This window comes from Chroicocephalus ridibundus, chromosome 15 (assembly GCF_963924245.1).
Source record: "Chroicocephalus ridibundus chromosome 15, bChrRid1.1, whole genome shotgun sequence".
Lineage (NCBI taxonomy): Eukaryota > Metazoa > Chordata > Aves > Charadriiformes > Laridae > Chroicocephalus > Chroicocephalus ridibundus.
In genome coordinates this window covers 1,875,811-1,897,499 of record NC_086298.1, presented here as the reverse complement: position 1 = coordinate 1,897,499, position 21,689 = coordinate 1,875,811, and the positions used below count along the sequence as shown (strand labels likewise).

At 45.0% G+C, this 21,689-nt stretch overlaps 1 protein-coding gene across 5 annotated transcripts in view; it reads right to left on the bottom strand.

The window, feature by feature from the left end:
* FKBP15 (FKBP prolyl isomerase family member 15) overlaps window positions 1–21,635 on the bottom strand; it is a 28,995-nt gene extending 7,360 nt beyond the window's left edge. The window contains exons 1-22 of one of the 5 annotated variants that reach the window (XM_063352732.1): window positions 21,478–21,635; window positions 19,987–20,096; window positions 19,585–19,675; window positions 18,902–18,971; window positions 17,510–17,584; window positions 15,851–15,949; window positions 15,217–15,366; window positions 14,193–14,261; window positions 12,712–12,855; window positions 12,098–12,243; window positions 11,326–11,374; window positions 10,586–10,705; window positions 10,234–10,333; window positions 9,394–9,497; window positions 7,766–7,859; window positions 6,620–6,729; window positions 6,110–6,220; window positions 5,359–5,453; window positions 4,573–4,675; window positions 2,715–2,747; window positions 923–1,094; window positions 282–418 (exon numbers count right to left, since the gene is read on the bottom strand). In XM_063352732.1, the coding sequence (XP_063208802.1) occupies window positions 282–418; window positions 923–1,094; window positions 2,715–2,747; window positions 4,573–4,675; window positions 5,359–5,453; window positions 6,110–6,220; window positions 6,620–6,729; window positions 7,766–7,859; window positions 9,394–9,497; window positions 10,234–10,333; window positions 10,586–10,705; window positions 11,326–11,374; window positions 12,098–12,243; window positions 12,712–12,855; window positions 14,193–14,261; window positions 15,217–15,366; window positions 15,851–15,949; window positions 17,510–17,584; window positions 18,902–18,971; window positions 19,585–19,675; window positions 19,987–20,096; window positions 21,478–21,530 (2,235 nt within the window). In that variant the 5' untranslated portion in view covers window positions 21,531–21,635. Of the gene's footprint in view, window positions 1–281; window positions 419–922; window positions 1,095–2,714; window positions 2,748–4,572; window positions 4,676–5,358; window positions 5,454–6,109; window positions 6,221–6,619; window positions 6,730–7,765; window positions 7,860–9,393; window positions 9,498–10,233; window positions 10,334–10,585; window positions 10,706–11,325; window positions 11,375–12,097; window positions 12,244–12,711; window positions 12,856–14,192; window positions 14,262–15,216; window positions 15,367–15,850; window positions 15,950–17,509; window positions 17,585–18,901; window positions 18,972–19,584; window positions 19,676–19,986; window positions 20,110–21,477 lie in introns of those variants that run through there. The other 4 variants (XM_063352733.1, XM_063352734.1, XM_063352736.1 and 1 more) reach the window with 4 other exon arrangements.
* Window positions 21,636–21,689: the final 54 nt, after the last annotated feature.

Here is a 21,689-nt window from a genome sequence, read left to right as displayed (position 1 = left end):
GCAGAAAGAGCTTCTTTGAGCAGGGAATGTTACCATTTTAAAACCAAGCTGAGATTATTTTAGAGGTAGGAAGGGTAATGTATTACTGTCTAAGATATTAAAAAATAAATAAATAAAAAAATAAATCACACAAGCACAGAGGATCCACCAGCACAGGGATCCCTGTCTGCAGATGAGTCAAGATTTACCTAACTCGAGTGTTTACAAACAAGAATGTTGGGTTAAATTTCAGCGAACAAGTGAAACCCTGCATCTCTCTGTAACGCTGGCACTGGACGTACCCTTTCAAGAGTCTCCTTCTCCACTTTTAGGTCCGTTAACTCTTCTTCCAATGCTGTAATCTTCATGTCCAGCTGTTTGCGGCTCTGCTTCTCAGCTTTGAATCTACTCTGAGTGTCCTCAGAGGCTTCTTGAAGCTCTGCAAAAATACACTTCACGGTGGGTTTCAGCGCTACCTATGTTTCAGGTTAGCGCATTTTGGGGCTGATGAGAGAGAACAGTGTCTCTTGCACAATGAAATCAACAACACGGCCTGCACCTACACTGGGAACTAGAATTTATCAAGAGTTTCTTCTGTGAAATGGCAGTGCTTGTACCTCGGCTTTTAACTTAACTTTTCAACCACAGGAACGTCTCCGGTCGCTCTACAAGATCTTGGACAGCAATGCCAAGAGATTGCTTCTACAGAAGGCATCCCTGGGACGGGATGATTTTGTTCATTGATTACCATTGTGGTGGTAACAAGGATGCACACATCCTTCACCCACTTCAGTGCATCAACATCCCTCTTTGATGCCCTTCGGGCTGATCCTGAGGAAAGCAGGAACAGATACCCCAGAGGAAAGGAAAAACCTATGACTTACAGAAGAGGAAAAAGAATGACATAAAAGAGCCTTCATGGAACCGGCAGAAGAAATCTTACCTGCTAACTGTGCTTGCAGTTTGTTGAGCTGCGTCTCGTGTCGCTCTGCCTCCTGCAGGGCAGCAGACAGCTGTTTCCGCAGGTCCATTTCCTTCTTCTGGTGGGCTGTCAGCTCCAGCTGCAGCTGGGAAACCTGCGCCGTGGCAGCTGCCAACTCCTCAGCAACTTTGGCCTGTATCACAAAGGGAAAAGGGACAAAAAAGGGATACGTGAGGGTGAGGGAGCTTCAGAACTGTTCCCACAGGAAGAATCGATAACGGGCTGGAGACCTTAATGGGGATGCGCTGGGACCCAGCTCCTCACAGACATCTCCAAATTGAAGAGGTAACGATAACTTTTTTGCCATGTAACTGTGAGTGGTTTGGCTGAAACCTGTCCAGACTGACCAGGAAGTTGCACAAGGCCACCAACAGCCTCGTCACCACGTTAATTCCACTCAGTGAGTTTTCCTGAGAAGCTTAAACGTGTTTTTAAGACTAGTACCAGTGCCTGGTGGCTTTGCTCAGAGTTTTCAGGCTACGACAACATCGATTCAAGTAGAAGCCTGGGCTCCAACATCTAATTTTCTTCAATAGGCTTACAAATCACTGCAAAGCCACACAAGACATAGGCTTGTTCCAGCCAAAAAAAGCACCTTCCCTCAGAGCACACAGCACGTAGTCACCTTGAAGTGCCCACACGGGCAAGGCTTTCATTTTGGAGCAGAGTTCTCACAGTAATTTGTTGACCTGTTTAGGTTTAGTATTGCTCACTCGGTGACTCACGTTAAACCAGGTATTAACACAGCTCGTCAGACGACTTATAAACCATATGTTAGGAGAGGCTCAAGGCATCAAGACAAAGACACAGAGTCATGGTCCCAATCTTGTTGCACGACACACAGAATTCAGAGGATGCTCTGCAAAGACAGAACTACACCCGTCAGCAAACCTCACTTGCTGCAGGAACACCTGAACAGCTTCTATATCCATAGCTACATCCAGATTCCCAACAGGCTCTCACTGTCCTGTGACCGGTAACTTCAGGAGAACTGGAGTTTCCTTCTGCTTTATCCCCAAAGAGAACTAAAGCGTTTCTTTTCAGACTAGGACCACCACCTTCTGGCAGAGAAGAGCTGTGAGCAAAACTGTTCCAACTACGGTGAGGATGACTATGTGCTGACCTCGAGGGCTGGGATACTACACCATTAATTTTAAGAGGAGGCAGCATTTTAACAGAGACTGGCTAAAAACGCGTCTGCTTTCCTCTTACATTTCCATAAATGTCTCACTGCAGTTCAAGATACTAACTCCTAGCATGCCAAAAACAAAGCAAAACCCCAGGGCACATCTAAAGGTTTTTTTAACACTTGCCTTTGTCTTTAATGACAAATAAAGAAAAATAAAAAAGAAATCTTATGCTGGGAACTGTTACTTAGACTGAAGTTTCTGCAGTGAGTGCTTCATACCTACCCTAGCTCAGCTCCAGCCTCCAGCTTTCAGGCACCCAGAGTCTTACGTGATCTGGATCTGCTCCGACAATTACACCATCACCTCCTGTTTCTCCCATGGGGGAGGTGAAACGAGCAGCAACGTGACGAAGTTCTTTGAAAGGGCTCCCCAAGAAAGAGGGGGACAGCGGCTACGCTGCCAGTTACAAAGCCCTTTCCCAAGTTGATGATCTGTGCTAATTCGAGATCTGAGGCAATTATTTTAATGCCAATCAGCTTGTAGCTAGTTCAAGAGGAAGCCGGGCTGGCACTATCTAGGGCACAATTATCTGTCACCTGCACAGTCAGCAGACACTGCCTCACCTGGTCCCAGCCCCGATCCACCGGCAGCATGCGCTAGGAAGAGAAAGCAGCGACAGGAAACAGGAAGAGTTAAGAACACAACTTGAAAGGCAGAGGCATTAATCATCATCAGAAAAGCAAAATGCTTCATTAGGGGAGCCTAAGGCATGCCAGAGAAGCCTTTAAAATTATTTCGAGAACTGTAAAAGCTTGGAGAGGAAGAGGCAGTGAAGCCTGGCTTAAAAAGAAAGAAGCTAAAGGTACCCTCACAGGTACATCACACGCCAGATGCAGGATCGGTCCCACACGTGAGTGCCACTGCACCGGGGAGCGTGGGCCGTTACTTATCCTTGTGGTACACGAAGCCTTCAGCTAAAGCTGTGATGTGCTCCGCCAGGGTCGAAGATCTAGCACCCAAAAGCAGCAAGCTACTATCACCTCTTCCCAGTGATCCTGGGGACAGATGCCTGGCCCGTGTCACAAAAATCAATGTTAACTCCCTATTTTTAAGTAAAGGATAGATAAAATAGCTTAAAATTCTCTTCCCTGAGTCCGTCCGTCCATAGCGATCTCGGCATTGCAGTCACAGAGCAAGCTGGGTTAGCTAAAAGAAAGAGGAAGGAATACCAGCCTTCATATCTACAGTCAATACTCTCACAAAACCAGGGGAAATCTTCTCCCAGCGCAAGTCGTGGCTTTTCTGGTCCAGCCTGAAGTCTATTCGTGTCACAGCGCTATCACCCAGGCAGCGACTGCTGAATCACGTGGAGCCCTACTGAAGACGAGGCCCAAAAGATCATCTCTTATACTTCCAAAAGACGCTTCTTCCCCAAGTCACTTATCACGCAAGCTGGACGCTGGGCTCACTGGCAGAAAGGGAATTTTATTTATTTTTTTCAAATCTGACTTATTCTTGGTTAGAATCTTTCACACCCCCTACTTATTATGGGTACGCGACCTGGGCCCTCGGTGGACAAATGCAGCTCTCCTTCAGGGTCTGCTCACACCAGCACACAATTAGCAGCCATTTATTGCTCTATTCTTTAGCATACTCGCCAGCATACTTTAGAAAGCTGCAGTTTCTGTAATTTTTGGATGTACCGAGTCATGGTTCTCATGCAGAGCAAGCATTTATCATCTTGCATTTGAATTGGAGAGATAAACGGTGCAGGACTGAACTTGGTGTGATTTAAGAAGCCAGCGCTTGAACGAGCATAGACGACACCATGCAGTTACCGACCTCAAAGCCAGCCTAGGCTGGGACAAGTGGACGTTACAGGCTACGCGGCCATGCATAAGTGCGTTTAACTGGTTTGAAAGCTATTTCCCAATAGCCCCTTTCACACAAGCACAATACATTACTGGGAGAAACAACAAGCTTTTGATTAGTATAAAAAAAAAGTGTAAAAAAAGCACAGTTACGAAACTCTAATAGGAAATATTTTTTCTTATAGCTACATTCACCCTATGTCAGTTAAACAGAAAGAATTAAAAAAACTTTCTGAAACTGCCAGTGGAATTAGATAAACGAAGTACATTTCCAACCCGGCAAAACCCTGTGATGCACACAATTCCTCCACATGTTGGCTGCATACCTACAAAGTCAACAACAATTCAGACGCTTTCCTGTAAGCTAAGAATATCCAAGCTATAACAGCATAAAAATCTACATTTGTACCTTCTGTGCTGTTGTTACGAAAGCCATGAAATATCCAAATTGTTTCTCCAAATAGCTTTCAAAACTTAAGTTCAGAACTGCAGTTGTCTTGTAAGAGAACGGACTTAAGCCTCGACAAACAAGGCTTCGGCGTGTCTTAGCGCAACAAGCAGCCCCTTTCCTGGCTGCAGCCAAAGCTCTGCGGCTCATTGTCACCATTACCTTCTCCTGTTCTGCATGCAACACTCTTGCCTGTGTGTTTTCATTTGTTGTTTGCAGCGAGTGGTTCCTCTGCTCCATTAGCAAGTTACTTTGTTCGACGTACCTGCGAACAGGGGAAGATGCGTGAGCGTTTATGGAAATACATGACTTGGAGCAAGAGGCGCAGATAGAAAAGGTGATATTTCAAAGCAGTTTTCTTCATGACAAGTCCCAGACAGTTTTTCATGTCATCCTGCACTAAGAGCTTGGTCTCAAAAGGGTGGAATGGGTGTGCCTGGCCCAGCAGAGATTATATCAGTTTGGGTAAGCGCTACACCTCTTTGCAACAAGTCTAATGTTCCCATCACACAGTTGAAGAGTTTTGATAACCTCATATCCACTGGCCTTTGCCATTTCCTGAAACAAGTTATTCCCCTTCTTAAACTGAACGCAACACACACCCAGCCGTGGAACTAGGGCCACCACGTCCCCTACAATTTCTTCCACCTTACTAAAAAGCTAGCAAAACCAAAATAATTCCGAGAAGCAGAGCAAGCGTGCTCAAGGAAGACAGCATGAGGGCTTTCCCGCCCCCACACCTTCAACACATTCACATTTACTGTAAACTGCACTTTTGGAGTTATGCCCTGCAAGGGTGGGGAACCAAACTTTTAACGTCTTGGAAAAAAACCTTAAAATCAGAGAATGTCTCTACCCTAAAGAACACCTCTCCTAGTTATGCCTGACCAAGTGTTAGCTAGAAAAGTCTTCGCAGGTGCAGAGAGGCTGTGCTCTCCCACTCCTTACCTCTGATTCCGCTCAATCAACTCGCTGATCTTCTCATTCTGCTCCTCAATCCGACTGCTCTTCTCAAATATCTCTTGCTTGAGTCTCTCATTCTCCTAAAGCATAGCCCAGCATGAATAGTCATCTTACTCGGACTTCCTTGTACCTAACCTTTGGTTTGTACAGACGCAGTACAGTGGTGAGACTTATCACCTTCGGTGGTAACCCAACAGGTAGGCGCCACACTACATGTAGCAAGAATCCTGGCACGCGACAGACGTTGCCAAACCACATTCTAGAGTATGTTGTGTCTGGTTGACTTTTTCACCCGCAAAAGCCAAGGTTGTAAGGCTGCTGCCTAGAAAAGCTACAAAGCATAAGACTAAATGGTGAAAACCAGAAGTAGGTGGTTCTTGCAACACCGTATTTCAGCTGTGAAACTCCGTTCTGCACTATAAGCCCATAACCGTTTAAGAAGAGGCAGAATTTCTCTCACATGAGCTTTCCACCAAGGCCTCCTAATATATCAACTCTGGCTCAGAAAGTACCCCAACCACAAACTGTTGAGAAGAGCTTTTTTTTGGGGGCAGAGAGGAATGGACATCATTGTATATCTCATGCTCTTACTTGGCAGTTGGTTTTGGCCATGCAAAAACAGAACACAAGGGTGGATGGACACTTGGGCCAAGCCAGTAGAGCTCTCCTCATTAGGAATAACACAGCGGGCTCTAGTTCCTTATGGACGGAGTCAAATAAGGGTGGCCATGCTCACCTGGATTATGCGTTGGATATTGCTCATGATCATGGAGGCTTCCATAGTAACAGAGGAGATACCAGGCAGCAGTGAGCTGTTAGCAGCATTTTGTCTCTTCAACTCCTCCACCTGTAAGCATAAGCCATTCATAAACCAGGTGAAACGAATTTATGGATGTAGGTGAGAGTCAGACATCTGCAGAGATCCATTTCACTGTTCCATCTGATTAGCTGTAGGGTATACGCCACTGTATCAACTGTGACGGCTCCTGAAGGGCAGCGAATCTCTCCAAACACAAGGCACCATATGAGATTAAGAGACAGCACCCTCCCCCAAGCCTAGTCTCGGCTTTTTCATAATAGCTGAATTGCTACCACTTCAAGGTCTGATAATATCGGAATTTCCACTATGTTAGTACATCACTTACAAACTGAATGCTGGCATTTAAGTAGGGCCAACTCCTCAGACCGCATCTGGAGAGCGAATAGCAGTAGTGCCGTTAACAAGCCTGTCTACGCCACACGTTACCTTGGCAGCCAGATGATCCATTTTATCTACTACTTTGCTAACGGCCATTCGGATTTCAGTGTTATGCTGCCGAGCTTCTGTCATCAAAAAGGAAGTAACATCCCCAGGTGCTTGAATGGAAAGGAGAGAGATCTAGAGTCACAAGGGGAAAATGCCTGCATACAGACATGTCAAAAGCAACGCTCAGCAGTTTGAAGCCTGCCAGATAGGACAGCCACTCTCTTCCCAGAAATAAGAGGGACATGGTATCTAGAAAACCAATAATGTAGGTATTTTCCAAATAACATGAACAGGCAGGTTTACGATCACAGGAAATTCTTGAGCCACATGACATCACTTAGGTCAACAAGAGGGAAGCCCCCAGATCACTAGAAGAGTAGACAAAGAGTAGACAAAGAGTAGACAAAGAGTAGACAAAGAGTAGACAAAGAGTAGACAAAGAGTAGACAAAGAGTAGACAAAGAGTAGACAAAGAGTAGACAAAGAGTAGACAAAGAGTAGACAAAGAGTAGACAAAGAGTAGACAAAGAGTAGACAAAGAGTAGACAAAGAGTAGACAAAGAGTAGACAAAGAGTAGACAAAGAGTAGACTCAAACAATAGGAACAAAGGTTGGCTTCTGAAATTTTGAATCACAAAACTGCACTCCAAGAAAGGTTCAGCTACACCCAAGTCTTCACCAACAGGGATTTCCTAAATGGTTCTTCAAATGCCTTTAGTCCTCCTTAGGTTGCACCTTTTTTTTTTTTTGGGTGACATCCTCCCACTTAGTGAAGGCTCCTATATGTATACTTAAATTCTTTCCCTGGCTGGTAGGATAGCAGTTTACTGTTACAGTTCTATTTATAACTGGAAGCACCAGTTTACACCAGCTACAAAACACCTTTAGTAAAACACAGCCTTGGGAATAAACCTAGAAATTCCCTTCCCTTTCACACAGCATGAAGTTCCTTAAGGTAAGAAAAAGACGGATATTTATCGGGAAATGTTTGCCCCGTTTGTTACCAAAAAATAAGAACTTGTGAAACATTACAGGCAGGATGAACATGTGTATTGTTACCATTGCTGCCTAAATCATCATTATAAACAGTTTACTGCAGGCATTGCAGCCTATGCTGCAAAAAAGCGTATGCTTTTTTAACGATACCTTGGTAAGGTGCGGGATACATCTGTCCCACAGGCTGGAGCTGAGAAGCAGACGCAGCATTTTGAGGGTAAGCAAATGCCATGCCTGGATACGCCTTGCGGAAGAAGTTCAATAGATTAGAACATCTTTTGATATTTTCCCCCACTCACACTTACACGGTTTTCCTGTTTTTTAAGCCCCAAAGCAATGATGATATTTGGAAATAAAAAAAACCCAACAGAATTAGGGAGCGGGAAGTCAAATTACACAACAGTCACAGTAAAGGGAAAAAACCAAAGCCGCTCTTCTTTCAAGGCTGAGAGACGTGTTCAAGTTACCACAGCTTAATAAGTTACCTTCTTCACGGGAGTTTAAGCAAAAGCATGTTATCCCACACTTGCGAGAGGCAAAGATCAGCATGTGAACGGCTCACTGCAGCTTATCGGGGGTGCAGTAATCTGAAGTTAGGCTAACTTGAGCCCAAGGCTGTTCCTAGGAAAGGCTCAAAAAAACGCAACCCAACCAACTTGACTGCAGCTTTGCTGCTCAGTGCTCAGCAGCAGCAGCTGAACAGACCAAAGAATGCATTAAGTGCTAGGAGTACTTCACTCATAGCAATTTACTCTCTCAGGCAAGGGAAAAAGATTACGACACAACTTGGGTCGAGTTTCTAGAATAATTCGGGACATCCCGGTCAGACTTTCAAAACAATATATCCAAATCATTGTCAGAATAAAACTTCACTTTAATGACTAGTTTCTATTTTGTCAAACAGAAAAGCCCATCTTTTTTTATCTTGTTACTTGCCACAACTTCCTCATCCTCAATTCAAGGAAAATGCAAAGCCAAAGCAATGCACTAGGGTGTTTTTTTTGTTGTTGTTGTGTTTGTTTGGTTTGGTTTTTTTTTTTTTTTAATACACACAGTGTTTGTATTTATTACAAAATATTTTATTTTTCTGCCTGGACCCTTTAAAAATAAACAGTGCTTCTATGTGGCATAAGCCACTGTTTCCCAAACCCTCCAGATAATCGGTTAAGTGAAAGTAACTACAGAAACCATAAAGCAATAAACTTGGTTTTAGACTTCATAGAACTGCTTGTACAATAGCTTTGTACTAAATCGCCACTACCTGATGTGGCAAATACATTGTGTGTTAAGCCCCCATCTTCCTCGTTAGCAAGCAGACTGCATCACTTTGCAGCACCGCTGCAAGCCTTTTAAAAGGATTATTCTTCTGCTGGCTGAAAAACCACGACCCGCAAACACATTGTGTGCAAATGAGCTCTCACAGAAAAAGAGACCATGACCAAGGAAAACTTAAGCTAAAGGGCTTTTGTTTTCACCAGCTCTACAAGTACTTGGAAGCTTTTATTTTACCCACTACAAAAGCAGATACTAAACAAAGTCTAGTTAACTCTTAGTTCAACTTTAAGAAGCCATCAGCAGGCAGAAAAGTAGCCCTTTTTGATGAAGTTCTAAGAGGCATGTGATGGAAATCTGAAAATGCCAAAGAAGAGTCAGAAGCAGCAGCCCAGTATTCTCACGCTTACGTGCTGCTATGGAGTCCTTGCTGCCAGCAATGCAGAAGACAGTAAGACTTATGAGAAAGGACAGAAGTGCCAATATTCTTGATTTTATTTTGGTACCTGAAAGCCCTGTGCTCCTCCAGGCAGAGCTGAATGGGGCTGGATCGTTGCAGGTATTAAAGCAGCAGAAGACACCGGGGGTGCAGAAGCAGCTGCTTGAGGTACTGAAAGGGAAGAAAGAAATTCAGCATGCCATTAAGTAGCTAGAGATAATTTAACTCGCCCAATGTGAAACGGACAAAAATTTAACACAAGCCTGCCTGCAGCCTTGTGAAAATTAAACCCAGTCAACCAAGTCATAAAAGGTCAAGAAAAGCGTCATCCTCCACAGAAATTGCACTTTTAGCTACATTTAGACAACCTCTTTTCACTCAAACAAAGGTGGCTCTGAAGTTTACTGACACAAGCCGTTACTCACCCTGACTCTACTGACCGCTCAGCTGACCAGCAGCTGACATGGCTATTCCATCATGGGAAGACAGGTCAAGCCCACTCCAGAGCTGCCAGCGCTCTGATGGCCTTCGCTATTATTTCCATCATTTTCAAACAAACAAACAAACAAAAGATTTCTGCTTGCCGGGAAAGGATTTGTAACAGTTCCATTTACGAATCAGATGCCCTGGAAGTCTCAGTGCCACCCCAGCACACACGGTGACAGAGCAGCTCACGCACCGTGCCTGCTCTTCCTCAAGCAGTAATCACAATGAAGACGTGCTCCAAGGACTTCGGTCTTGTGCTTTTTGAATTAGTCCACCTTTGGATCAGCAAGCGTTATGAGGAGCTATCTACCAGTTCCTATTTCAGTTCCCGAAAGGCGTCCTCTGGTCGCACAGCCCTTGTACTCGAAGCCTGCAAAGGGGAAATGTCTCTATACGGATCCCAGGCTGAGCAGCACGTTACCTTGTGTGGACACCGTGGGCAGTACCGCGTGAGCTGGCTGCGATGGTCTCATGGAAGATGAAGCCACTGGCTGCGCCGTCCCTCTCAGCGTATTTGGATCCTAAAAACATTTCTGTATATTACAAGGAATGCTAGAGAACGAGCAAATGCTTTGAACCCAAGGTCACTTGAGACTCGGTGTTATCCAATTAACCCGACTGAACTAGATCGGAACAGTGGAATCATTAAACCTTCTTGCCACAGAAACAGAGCGCGCTTTCCTGTACAAAGGGAGAACTATTTCTTGGACTCCTCTTTAAGGAATTCACACTGTAGAAAAAGCATCATCACACTTCTGTGACTGGTGACATACCTCTATTTCCGAGTCGCTGGAGTCAAGCTGACTTCCCGCTGGGCCGGCAAGGAATGGCAGCATGGGCTGTCCCATTTTAGCCATCCGAGAAATGAGCTTTGCCTTTGCTACGTCTGGATTCTAAAAGAAATGTTTGCAGTTACTCTTCCTTTGCCTCTCAGCCCAGGCTTTTCAGACATTACAGAGACATTTATCAGGATTAGACTCTTCTAAGTTACTGACTTAATTATTCTGGTTCTTTCAATTTTTCAATGACTGCGTGAGAAAATTATTTTCAAGCGCACAAGATAACACTGTGGATTTTTACATAGAAAAAAAAAAAATCTGTCCCTGCACAAAACACAGCAACAAGAAGAAAACGTGTTGAGGAAGCTGTTTAGAAGCTTCTTCTATCCTGAGACACACGCACAGCATCTTTTTCTCATGTAGCTGTATAAACTTATACTTAACGTCCCAATTACTCTTTGTTATCCATTTTAAATTTGTCCATTTATCCAAGGAAAACAACTAGCCGTGTAAGCACCCCCGTGGTCAGCAGGAGCTGGGACTGAGGTTCCTCACGTTCTGCCAATCCCTTTGAAAGCAAGGCCCTGATCTGCTGTTAGTAAGGTGAACGTTTCAGAGCGTCTTGCTTGCGTGACGTTCGCTTTACCTTCAGCAACACCGAACGCAGAGCCGAAACCAACCTTCCCTACTCAAGGCTTCAAATTCATTAGGAAAAAAAACCCAACACCACTTACTGCTAGCTGTTCGCTGAGGGAGTTTGACTTGGCCCGAACAGCTGGCTCCCTGGAAAGCCAAACGGGTGTACGTTGATATTGGAGATTAACACAGATGAAATTCAGCATCCAGTATTCCACATTTCTAAATACTGTCAAATACACCTCCCTCTAATGAAAAACTTATATCGTGAGCATTTCTCTTAGCTGACTTTTGGAAGATTCTTTGCAACATTATCTGTAGATTTCAGAACATCATTACGGGGAAGTTCCATGGCTGTAGAACAGCTGACTACAGAAGATGATTTTGTTGATTGCTGTAATGACCACATTCTGGTACAATTTTAACCAAGTCCAATAACAAAATACTACTTAGGGCAGCAAAACCAGCACTTATACTCGAACTCCTCAAAAAGGACAACTGGCTCATTTACTCAATTTAAGAAATAAATGACAGCGTAAAATTTGCAATTAAACAAAATCAGCCATTACACCTGCGATGAGAAAGCTGTTGTAGCAGTACCCGTACGGCTTAATTACACCTGTCTGCAGAGGAATGACTTCTTTCATCTGTGCCCATCTCAATTTCTTGAAATCTGAAAGTCAGCATTCAAGCCGAAAGTTCCCTGCAATTCTTGCTAGCAAGCATTCTTCTGCCACACTGACGGCACTAAGCTGGCAGACAGAGGACCCACGTTTGCCAAGTGATGTGTTAAGGCAGCACTGTGCCAGATGTTTATGAGCATTGCCATCTTTTAATACAGAAAGTTGTTTTAAACATGCTGCCCCTTACCCGGGCTTCGGAGGTATCGTAGATGGAGGCAACAAACCAGCGTCTGCAGAGAAACCATCTGAATTGGGTACTGGAGAAGGTGCAGGAGAATCCCTTGAACTAACGCTCTGTCCATCCGAACCAGAGCATTCCTTTACCAACTTCACCTTAAAAAGCATGTAACAAAAAAGATATTTTTCTGGGTTCCCAAAAAAAGTTTTCAGCAACTTGTTACTTTTGATGACCACTCCTTGGCCAAGCTCATGCACTTCAAGTAGCAGCACAGAACTGATTCAGAACTGGAGAAGCTGAGTCTTTATATCCCATCATTCCTCACTGTGAGTATTTTGTTTTCCCAAGTGACTCACAAATAAGACAATGAAAAGATCCCAAGACAGTCAGAACAGGCATGTCTTAGTAAACAGCCCAGAGGGATTTTTTGGGTTTAGGGTTTTGTGCTTTGGGTTTTTTTTTTTTTTAAATTAAAGATATGTATCTTCCTGAGGTGTATGGTTTATAACAGTTTCTGAGCTGTAGTTCTCATGTCAACAACAGGTTTTCACCTTGCAAACAGACGCGGCCACCCAACAGCCACAACGCAGATGTAAAATAAACACTTGGCAGGAGACACTCACCCGCCTAACTTCCACCTCGAAAACTAGAGTAGAGTCTGGAGGGACGCGGCCAGCCACTCCCTGAGCCCCGTAGGCCCACGCCGGAGGAATAATGAGATACCTTCGTCCTCCTTTCTTCATCCCCATCATTCCTTCTTCCCAGCCCTTTGGTTTTCAGAGACATAACAGAAGAGAAAGCGAACGGTTTCACCAGTAACATTAGAGTTTCTTTTAATTACACTGATTTAGACTGCTTCAGGCAGAAGATTCCAGAACACAGAGAGATTCTTGTAAAATCCTATTCATTCTCAGTCTGCAGCACTAAACCTTTGTCCTACAAAGAGTCATAACGGCCAATTATATTTCCAAACTAATGTTGCAATTTAAAGATGCAGCTCCCAACACATTCATAACTAAATCAAACAGATTCGGCAATCTCCAGCATGAAGGCTGGAGGCTTTCAGGACTCCATATGGTTCCAGAAACCTGGTTCAAGTGTTAAATATCGTAACTTAAGCAGCTCTCACAGCTCATGCTGTGACATCCTGAAGAAAAGAACTGCATGCTGTGCTGGGTGCACAAATTCTGCAGTTGCGTGTGGTTTGCAGGGCGCACAGTGGTGACCCCTCTCCGCATGCTGTGAAAGGACAGACTCCACGTCACCGAGATCACTTCTGAATTTACAAAGCACCCACAGAGAATGGTCGCAGCGAAGGAGATTTAGAAATCGGAGCAATGCAAACTGTCAAATGGACGCCAGTATTTAACAGGACGACTACTACACCCAGGCAACATTAATAAGATACGCATTAAAAAACCATAAAGTAGAAAAATAGCGCATCTTCTAACAGGGCATATATGAATTACACAGGTAATGGAAGTGACCCGACAAAAGCATCTCCAATTCACAACCTAATTTTATGGAATAACATAACCACACCACCCAGACTGAAAAATTATTACAGTCAAAACCATCACAATTTGACTTAGAAGCTAAAACCACTCTAGGCAGTGTCTTTTACTAAACCATCCTAAAACTTGTCAGTTGTCTTCACCCTCTCATGCCCTTCTCCCAGCTGTTGTATCAGAGCTATCTGCTGCTCTGCTTCGCAGGCACAATGAGTGGGGAGGAATCTGAAGTTCTCAAATTGAAATCCTCCCTTAGAAAGAGCGTTTCCCAAGAACAAGGTAATGCCTTAAGTGACTTTCAGGAAAACAAAGACAACCCCCCCCCCCCCCCCCCCCCCCAAAAAAAAAAACCCCAGCAAGCTTCCTTTTTATCATACAGGACAACTTCTTTCTAACGCTGCCATTGAGAAGAAGTCTTGGCTTTACTGTGCAAATTAAGAAGAAAATAAAGTTTGAGTAAGCCACTGCTACAGAGTGTTTCCTATCAAATGAAACATCTAACAGAAATAGCGTATAGGAATCCTGAACATGGCCTTCAGTAATTCAAAGCTTGGAGACTTCAATAATTATAATGAAAGTGCCAGAAGTTCTACCTTGATGACCTTTCCAGATCCCAGCTTTAGCCGCAACAGCTTGTCTTTGTTAACATTTGAGTCAAACACCTAGAGGGTTGAAGAAGAAAAACACAAAATACATACATTTCCCAACTGTTTCAAAATTCTGCACACTACTTTACGTATTCCATAAACTCTTACAATCTCTTCTGTGCTATTTCCCATTCTGCTACCTCCAAAATTAACTCTCCACAGACATAAGACAGAGCTAGAGCTTCTAGTCCATTGCACAGTACGATTTCTTGAAGTGAGTGACAGCTGGAGACTTTAAGACTGCTTTGAGCGTGATGGTCAGAACAGGATTGGGCAAGTAAAACACTACACAACTATCAAGCAGCAAGTCTAGAAGTTTTGTACATTAAACTAAGACATACGCAGCTGAACAACTCTTTCAGGAGATCAGAATTAAGCTCTGCTACGTACCATTGGTACATAAACAGGCCAGGGAGGTCAAGAAAAACAAAAAATCCCCTGAAGATGAAAAACAGAAAGCCTTTTCTATAACGAAAAGATTCAACTGCAGATGGATGCAAATGCAAAACCCTTTCCCATGAATTTCGCTAATAGTAAAACCAGAAATATTTTAAAGGTAACGCCTTGAAACACCAAAGCATTTCTTTTGCTTATTAGCAAGCTGGATTGGACACAGCTGTAGAGGATGTAAAAGCAATCTTGTTCTGTTAACATTTGGAGATGGACTTTGTGTCAGACAAGGCCCTTCTTATGACTCCTCCAGCTGTTTCCAAAGGAGCATAGTTCCTTCTCACCGTTTTCATTAACATTAATGTGTGAGAGTGACTATGAATGTTAAAACATCTCAATCACCTCCTCCTGAATGGTATGGAATCCCTTATTATTCTATGGGTAACACATATGAAGCCACTTACGGTGCCATAAGTGACTGAAAAAATACCTTTCACATCAGCACCAATACTATGCTAGCTGGGGCAGGCTCCTTCCAGGGACCATCACACTCGCTCAGTATTAGGAGAAATGTCTTTACCTGTCCAAGCCCGTTGTTCTGGAACAGCCAACCCGTATAGGCAACCTCCAGAGAGTCTCCTCCTTCTACTCCCTGCCCTTCTCCAAGAACGAGATCCTGGTAGAGGACTGAGTCGAGGACTGGGGAGCTGTTGCATTTGGCAATGCAGACCTGCAGAAGGAAAGCCTGTCAACGTCTCTGGCCACTAAAACAGAGTGGCAAGTTCCACTGTGACTCATTACCCATCTGATCCGTTTCTTACTGTTCTGATCAAGCCCAGGTTATAGATGCACTTAAGCGGCATTCCATGTTTCCTTGTGCTGAATTTTGCTGAGCTATGTAAGTAAATATCCTCTGCTCTACAGAACCATTGGTCTTACAGTACTTGAGAATCTCGATTACAAATCCCAGCAGAAGGAACACGTTCCCTGCCTCAGAGAGGCCTGAATCTGATGAACAAAGCTCAGCCAGGCTCATCACAGATCTGCCTCACTCACAGTCACGCAGATACTCAAAGTTGAACTTCAATGGAAAAAGTACAACTCTGACTTAGAGCCCTTCAGCAACAAGGTGCTCCCAGAGATACACCCTGACTTGCCCCTTGCTCCAAACGGGCCAGCAAGTCACACCTTGCACTAACAGAGAAGGTGGTTACCTGTTTACTGAAATCCATTGCTGCCTTTTCTGACTCAAACATGATGGACCAGTTTTGTCTCTGGTCATCATAGAACGTACTGTAATTGTTGGGTTGAACCTGTGGGAAAGGAAATCAGTCCTATGTTATACGTGAAAAGATGCGCTCAACTAAAATAAAAAAAAAATTCCACATCCAAAAGAAGCTTGAAATAAGAGGTGCTGAAATGAGGCACAGGAAGAATCCTGCTGTATTACTACCCTGGTTCAGAATGTACAAATTAGCTTTTATTTATGTGCTCATTATTGTAACCCAAATACTTGAGCAAAGAGATGCAGCTTCTTCATAGATGCTGCAGCTTTCACAAGATGGTGAAAGCTTTCACAAGCATCTTTGAAGCTCAGTTCTATAAAATATACTGAGATTTTTAAGTCTAAGTAATCCCCTTTTCATAAACGTTCATTAGATTTAGACTCCCAGAACTGACTGGAGGAGTTACTCTTTCCTCACTTCTAAAAATCCTTGTCACCGCTAGCTGAGTACATAACCCATTAATCTTTCAAAATGCACTTACAAAACTAAAGAGCAAACTAGCATCCTGGTCAGAAATTTGGACTGAAATTCTATTTCAGAGTAGAGTTCCCATCTATCTAATCAAGAAATTTTAAGTCACCTGATGACAAACTAAGACCATAAATCAACACACCGATTTTCTGTAAAACCGGCAGAAACCAGAACTTCCCGAGAGATCCTGTTTTAGGACTTAAAATGCTCCAAATTGTTCTTATCAGCAAAAAAATGCTGAGTGTCAAATTTCAGAGAGAAAACACTTCCTTGCTATCATTTCCTTCTGCTTGCTCAGTCGTATTCTTTCAGTCACTTAACTACAAATTATAAGCAAGAGTAATTTTGTTCTGTTTCTATCCATTGTAGGAGTGCAAAACTCAAAGCATCTCCTCTGCGATCTAGAGGCAGTCGTAGACCTCCTACAGCGTATGAACTTGCATTATGAAACATACTGATGAAGTGCTCTGCGAAAGGCAGATGTAAGATGTAAAAGGTTGATGATCCGAGGGCTGGAGCCCCTCTGCTGTGAGGACAGGCTGAGAGAGCTGGGGGGGTTCAGCCTGGAGAAGAGAAGGCTCTGGGGAGACCTTAGAGCCCCCTCCAGTCCCTAAGAGGGGCCTACAGGAAGGATGGGGAGGGACTCTGGATCAGGGAGTGTAATGATAGGACACGGGGTAACGGCCTCAAACTGAAAGAGGGGAGATTTAGATGGGATATCAGGAAAAAATTCTTTACTGTGGGGGTGGTGAGCCCCTGGCCCGGGTTGCCCAGAGAAGCTGTGGCTGCCCCATCCCTGGAGGGGTTCAAGGCCAGGTTGGACGGGGCTTGGAGCAACCTGGGCTGGTGGGAGGTGTCCCTGCCCAGGGCAGGGGGTTGGACTAGATGGTCTTTAAGGTCCCTTCTGACCCGAACCATTCTGTGATTCTGTAACAGCCTCTTGTGCAATACACATTTCGGGGAGGAGCAAAACAGTCCCTGTGACACCTCTTGCTGTGTCAGGCAGATGTTTGATCTCAAAGGCTATCATCTAAGACTTACGAAAGCATTTCAGTCAACTCCTGTCTGCCGTGAACAATACAAATCATGGGATGTTTTTCTAATGCAAACTCTTACCGTGAGTACGAAGCCTGGATGGATCCTTGCAGCTGCGATCTGTTGCTGCTGGCTGATGTAAAGGAGGATCCTGTACTGGATTCCACAAGGAATTGGGCAGGGAAGAAGAAGAAACAACAGAAACTCAAAACGTCTTCAATTCTAATGTGCTTTGGCAAATTCTGAGCCTAAGGCAACAGCATTTATTTGCCAAATACACCTTGCAGCAGCATTTTTCACAGCAAAAATACTAAACATAACTTTGTAACACCTATTAAAAACCCTTAAAAATATGCAAGCTTTATTTAGCTACAGGAATCAAGCAATTCAAACTAATTATTTTGCAATAAGCAAGATACTTTAACTGATCCTACATTTTTTCTCAGTTACTGTGTAAAAAGATGGAGCACTAACCCTAGAATACATAAAACTCACAATATATGGTATACAGGCATAAAACAGTGTAAAAGACTGAGTAATAATAAGTTGGAGAGGGCTTTTCAAGTACTAAACAATGCAGATGTAACATTATATTGACGTATTTGGCTCTATTAGACAAGATCTGGTAAGGAAAAGTGCTTTCCTGCAGCGACGACTCCTCCGCTCAGCACAGCTAGGTACTGAACTGGGAGTAATCTGGTAACTGTTCCCAGCTGCGCAGGCTGCGATATGAAAAGGCAGCCGGAGAAAGACTGTGTCAGCTCCCTTCTGCCAGCCCCGTCCTTCCCAAATCCCCCACAAATGCCGCCCCCGAACACTTCTCACATCAGTGACTCCGGAATTAGTTTACTAAACTACCATTATTTTTTTTTTTTTTTTTTTTTTTTTTGCTCTTGCCAAAGCAGAAGCAACTTAGTGAGACAACATGAATTAGGAATTGGGGGATACGAAACACCATAAACAACAACATCAAGGACAGATCAGAGTATTCAAAGTATCTTTTAAACACGCCAAGCACCCCGGGGTGCTGTGTTCTTAGCTCAGTACTTGGGAAGGAGAGATATTTTTGATACCAAAATAACAAAACTTAAGCAAAGCATCTGTAGTATTAGACAAAATTTTGCTTTATGTTGATTTCTGCATGCACGGATTTGTAATCCAGTTGTCAAAGACATTCTGAATAAACATCAAAAACCACTTCCAGAAACATTAGAAAAGGTTTGGTGCCCGAAACTATGCAAAATATTTCAGGCACAAATCGTAAGAGATCTTACAAACTCATGGATCGCGGAAAAGAAAGATGCCGCCAAGGTAAGCCATAAGCAAACCCAGGAGAGCAGGAAGGCGTAAGCAGCAGTGGAACCACGACCTCCAACATCACAAGCAGAGGCATTCTGGTGAGCTCAGAGAAACACTGCCTCATACCAGCGCATTCTCGGCATGAAAACGGTTCAGTAGTGAAGTGTTTCTCACCTCTTTAGTAGCATGGTTCCCCACTACAGCCGCTCCATACTTGCCTTGCTTCAAGTACTGCCCATTTGTACTGGAAGACAAGCGAGACATTCAGCTGCAGAACCGTCCCTACCTCATATCTCTCTCTGCTGTTGCTGAGTTTTTCTTGGTTAGAGTTCAGGTCCCTCTCCTCATGCCTAAAATGTTAGGCAGCCTTTCTCAGCTTAAAGAAACCAACTTTCTTGCTTGCTGATAGATTACAGGAGCATACATTATGGGGTTTGAGTTGAAAACTACTCTTTTCACAGATGGGTTTTTACATGATGGCAGTGTCAAACGGACAGAGAATTCTACGGCTGTCACTCTATGCTCATGCCTCAGTTCTCCATGAGGCAACATGAGACATAAGCATCTGACAGAGCTACCTGGAAAAAGTGCGAATGTCAGACCAGGACTCCAGGATGCAGTTCCCTGTAACAGCCAAATCCAGAACTTGCTATTTATTTGACAACTGCGTAACCTCAAACTGCAGCACAATAACCAAAACTCGCATCGCTTTCTAGCATTTGTACCATGCAAACACACGTCTATAAGCAACGGTCTCTTCCCACTCATCCAAAAATATCTTCCCTTTACAATTAGGTCTGAAGGTCCCAGGGACACCGACTCTAACAGGTAATGCAGGGAACTGCTGCTGCACTTACTATCGATAAGCATGAACCGCAGTGGCCACGAACACCGATGGTGCTCCTGAAGCTGCCGGGGCCGCAGGAGCCTTCGGGGCTGCCTGACCTGCTGAAGGATAAAAAGCAGGAAGAGCTCTCAGTGACACCGAACTGCCAAATCTGCTGGCCAGTGACAATGTCACCACACATCCCTTCCCCCAAGGAAAAATAACTCCAGAAGAGGATTAAAACCCAAAGAGTGATATCAAAAAGTCACTAAAGGCCTCTAGAGCAACCAGGTGCAGAGCGGGTACAAAAGAAGAAAATATCATTAAAGAAAAGCTAAGCGAGTTATTTGTACCGCTGCTCTTCACAAAGGCCCTCATTCTCCCAGCAAGACACGTGCTGCAGTTTTTTCCCCACGCTCAAGCCGTTACTTACCAGCTGCCGTTTGCCCCTTCTTAGGCTGCTTTGGCGCAGTGTACTGGAAGAATTCATTCCCATGGCTTGAGACTGTTTGGTCCAGACCAAAGAGAGAGGCCAACCTGGCACTAGAAAAGGAAACTAATTAATTCACTTTATTTAACATGGGCTTTATAGATAAAGAACATCATTAATTATAAGCTATATAAAATATAAAGTGTTTAGCATCACTTTAGAGATAAGCAGAGACGCATGTTAAGCGGCTCTATACTAATTAGCCACTTAATTTTGAATAAGCAGAACTTTCAGATGAAGAGGCTGGCCTAAGTAGTACGAGTGTGTTTCATTTCCTCAAAAGCTACTGTAAGGAACAAGCAAGGACCTCAGCTACACTGAAAAGGAAGTTACTTTAAAGCAATGGCTCAGACTGCCTGCATATGAAATAGCCAATTGTTACAATAACTGAAAAAAACCTACACGGAAACAGAGAAGCCACCATTCAGCACCAGGATTTTTCTTCTTGAAACGCGTCCCATTAAGTTTTACGAGGGCAGATGCTCTTCTGTCGAAGGGCAGAAGGTTTAACGCTGCAGACAAGCAGGTTGTTCCTACAGGTTATCTCCTTTGCAGTTTTACTGCTTTAAGCTCACTTAACCCTGGTATCACGGGACAAGTGAATAATTCAAACTATGGAGCTAAATCCACAAAGGACAACCACCACCACCAGTGGATCTGCAGCATTTTATGTGAGATGCTTTAAAAAAATAACCATTTGCTAAAGAGAGAGAGGACCAGTTTACAAGATCGGTTAAAGAGAAGCTCCTCAAAGAGGGTGCGGAGCGAGCACTGCTGATCTGCAAGAGCCGAGCAACCTTCAAACGGCAATAAGTTACGGAACGAAAGAAAACCCGCATGTGCTGCGCGTGAAAATGGTACCAACAGAAGTTGAGCTGAACACGCCTGAAGGAGCCACCCTTGTTTGGAAGTCCCCCACCCCGGCACTTTCAGGGCCTCCTATTACACCCTTATTTAAGTGAAAACACCCCACTTCCCCCACCGACCCCTTCCCCTTCTGCAAGGGGCTCACGGAGAAAACCCAGCCCGGGTCTCCGGGCAGCGGGCTCAGACCCGGAGCCCCCTCCCGCTCCTCCGGGCCCACCGAGGGACCCGCCCCGGGCACCGAGCCCTTCCCCGGGGCACCGGGCTGCCCCTCCGCCCCCGCGGGAGCGGGGGGCCCAGGTCCAGTCACGGGAGGGCACCCGCCCCGGGCCCCACCCGCCAGGCGGTTCTGGCCGACCGGAGAAGACCCGGGGAGCAGGGAGGGCCCCGCAGGCCGCGGGCCCGCCCGCCGCTCACCGGGCCGGGCCGGGTCGGAGCGAGGCCCAGCCCCAGGCTGCGCAGAGGGCGGCAGGCCCGGTGACCGCAAAGGGGCTCCACCGGGACGGCTGCCCCGCGGCCTGCCCGGCCCCTCACGGCGGCGGGGAAGGGAAGGGTGGCCGGGCCGCTCACCCGCTGGCGGGGGACAGGAAGTCGGCATCGTCCTCCTCCGCCGCCCCGAACATGATCGCGGACCCGCCGCCGCCCCGCTATGTCGTAAAACGCGCTGTCCGGCACGGACGCGCTTTGCGGCAGCGGTGGGACAGGACCGGCGCGGGGAGGGGGAAGAGGAAGGGCCGCCGCGCGGGGGCGGGGCTTAGCGGGCACGCCGGAGGGGGCGGGGC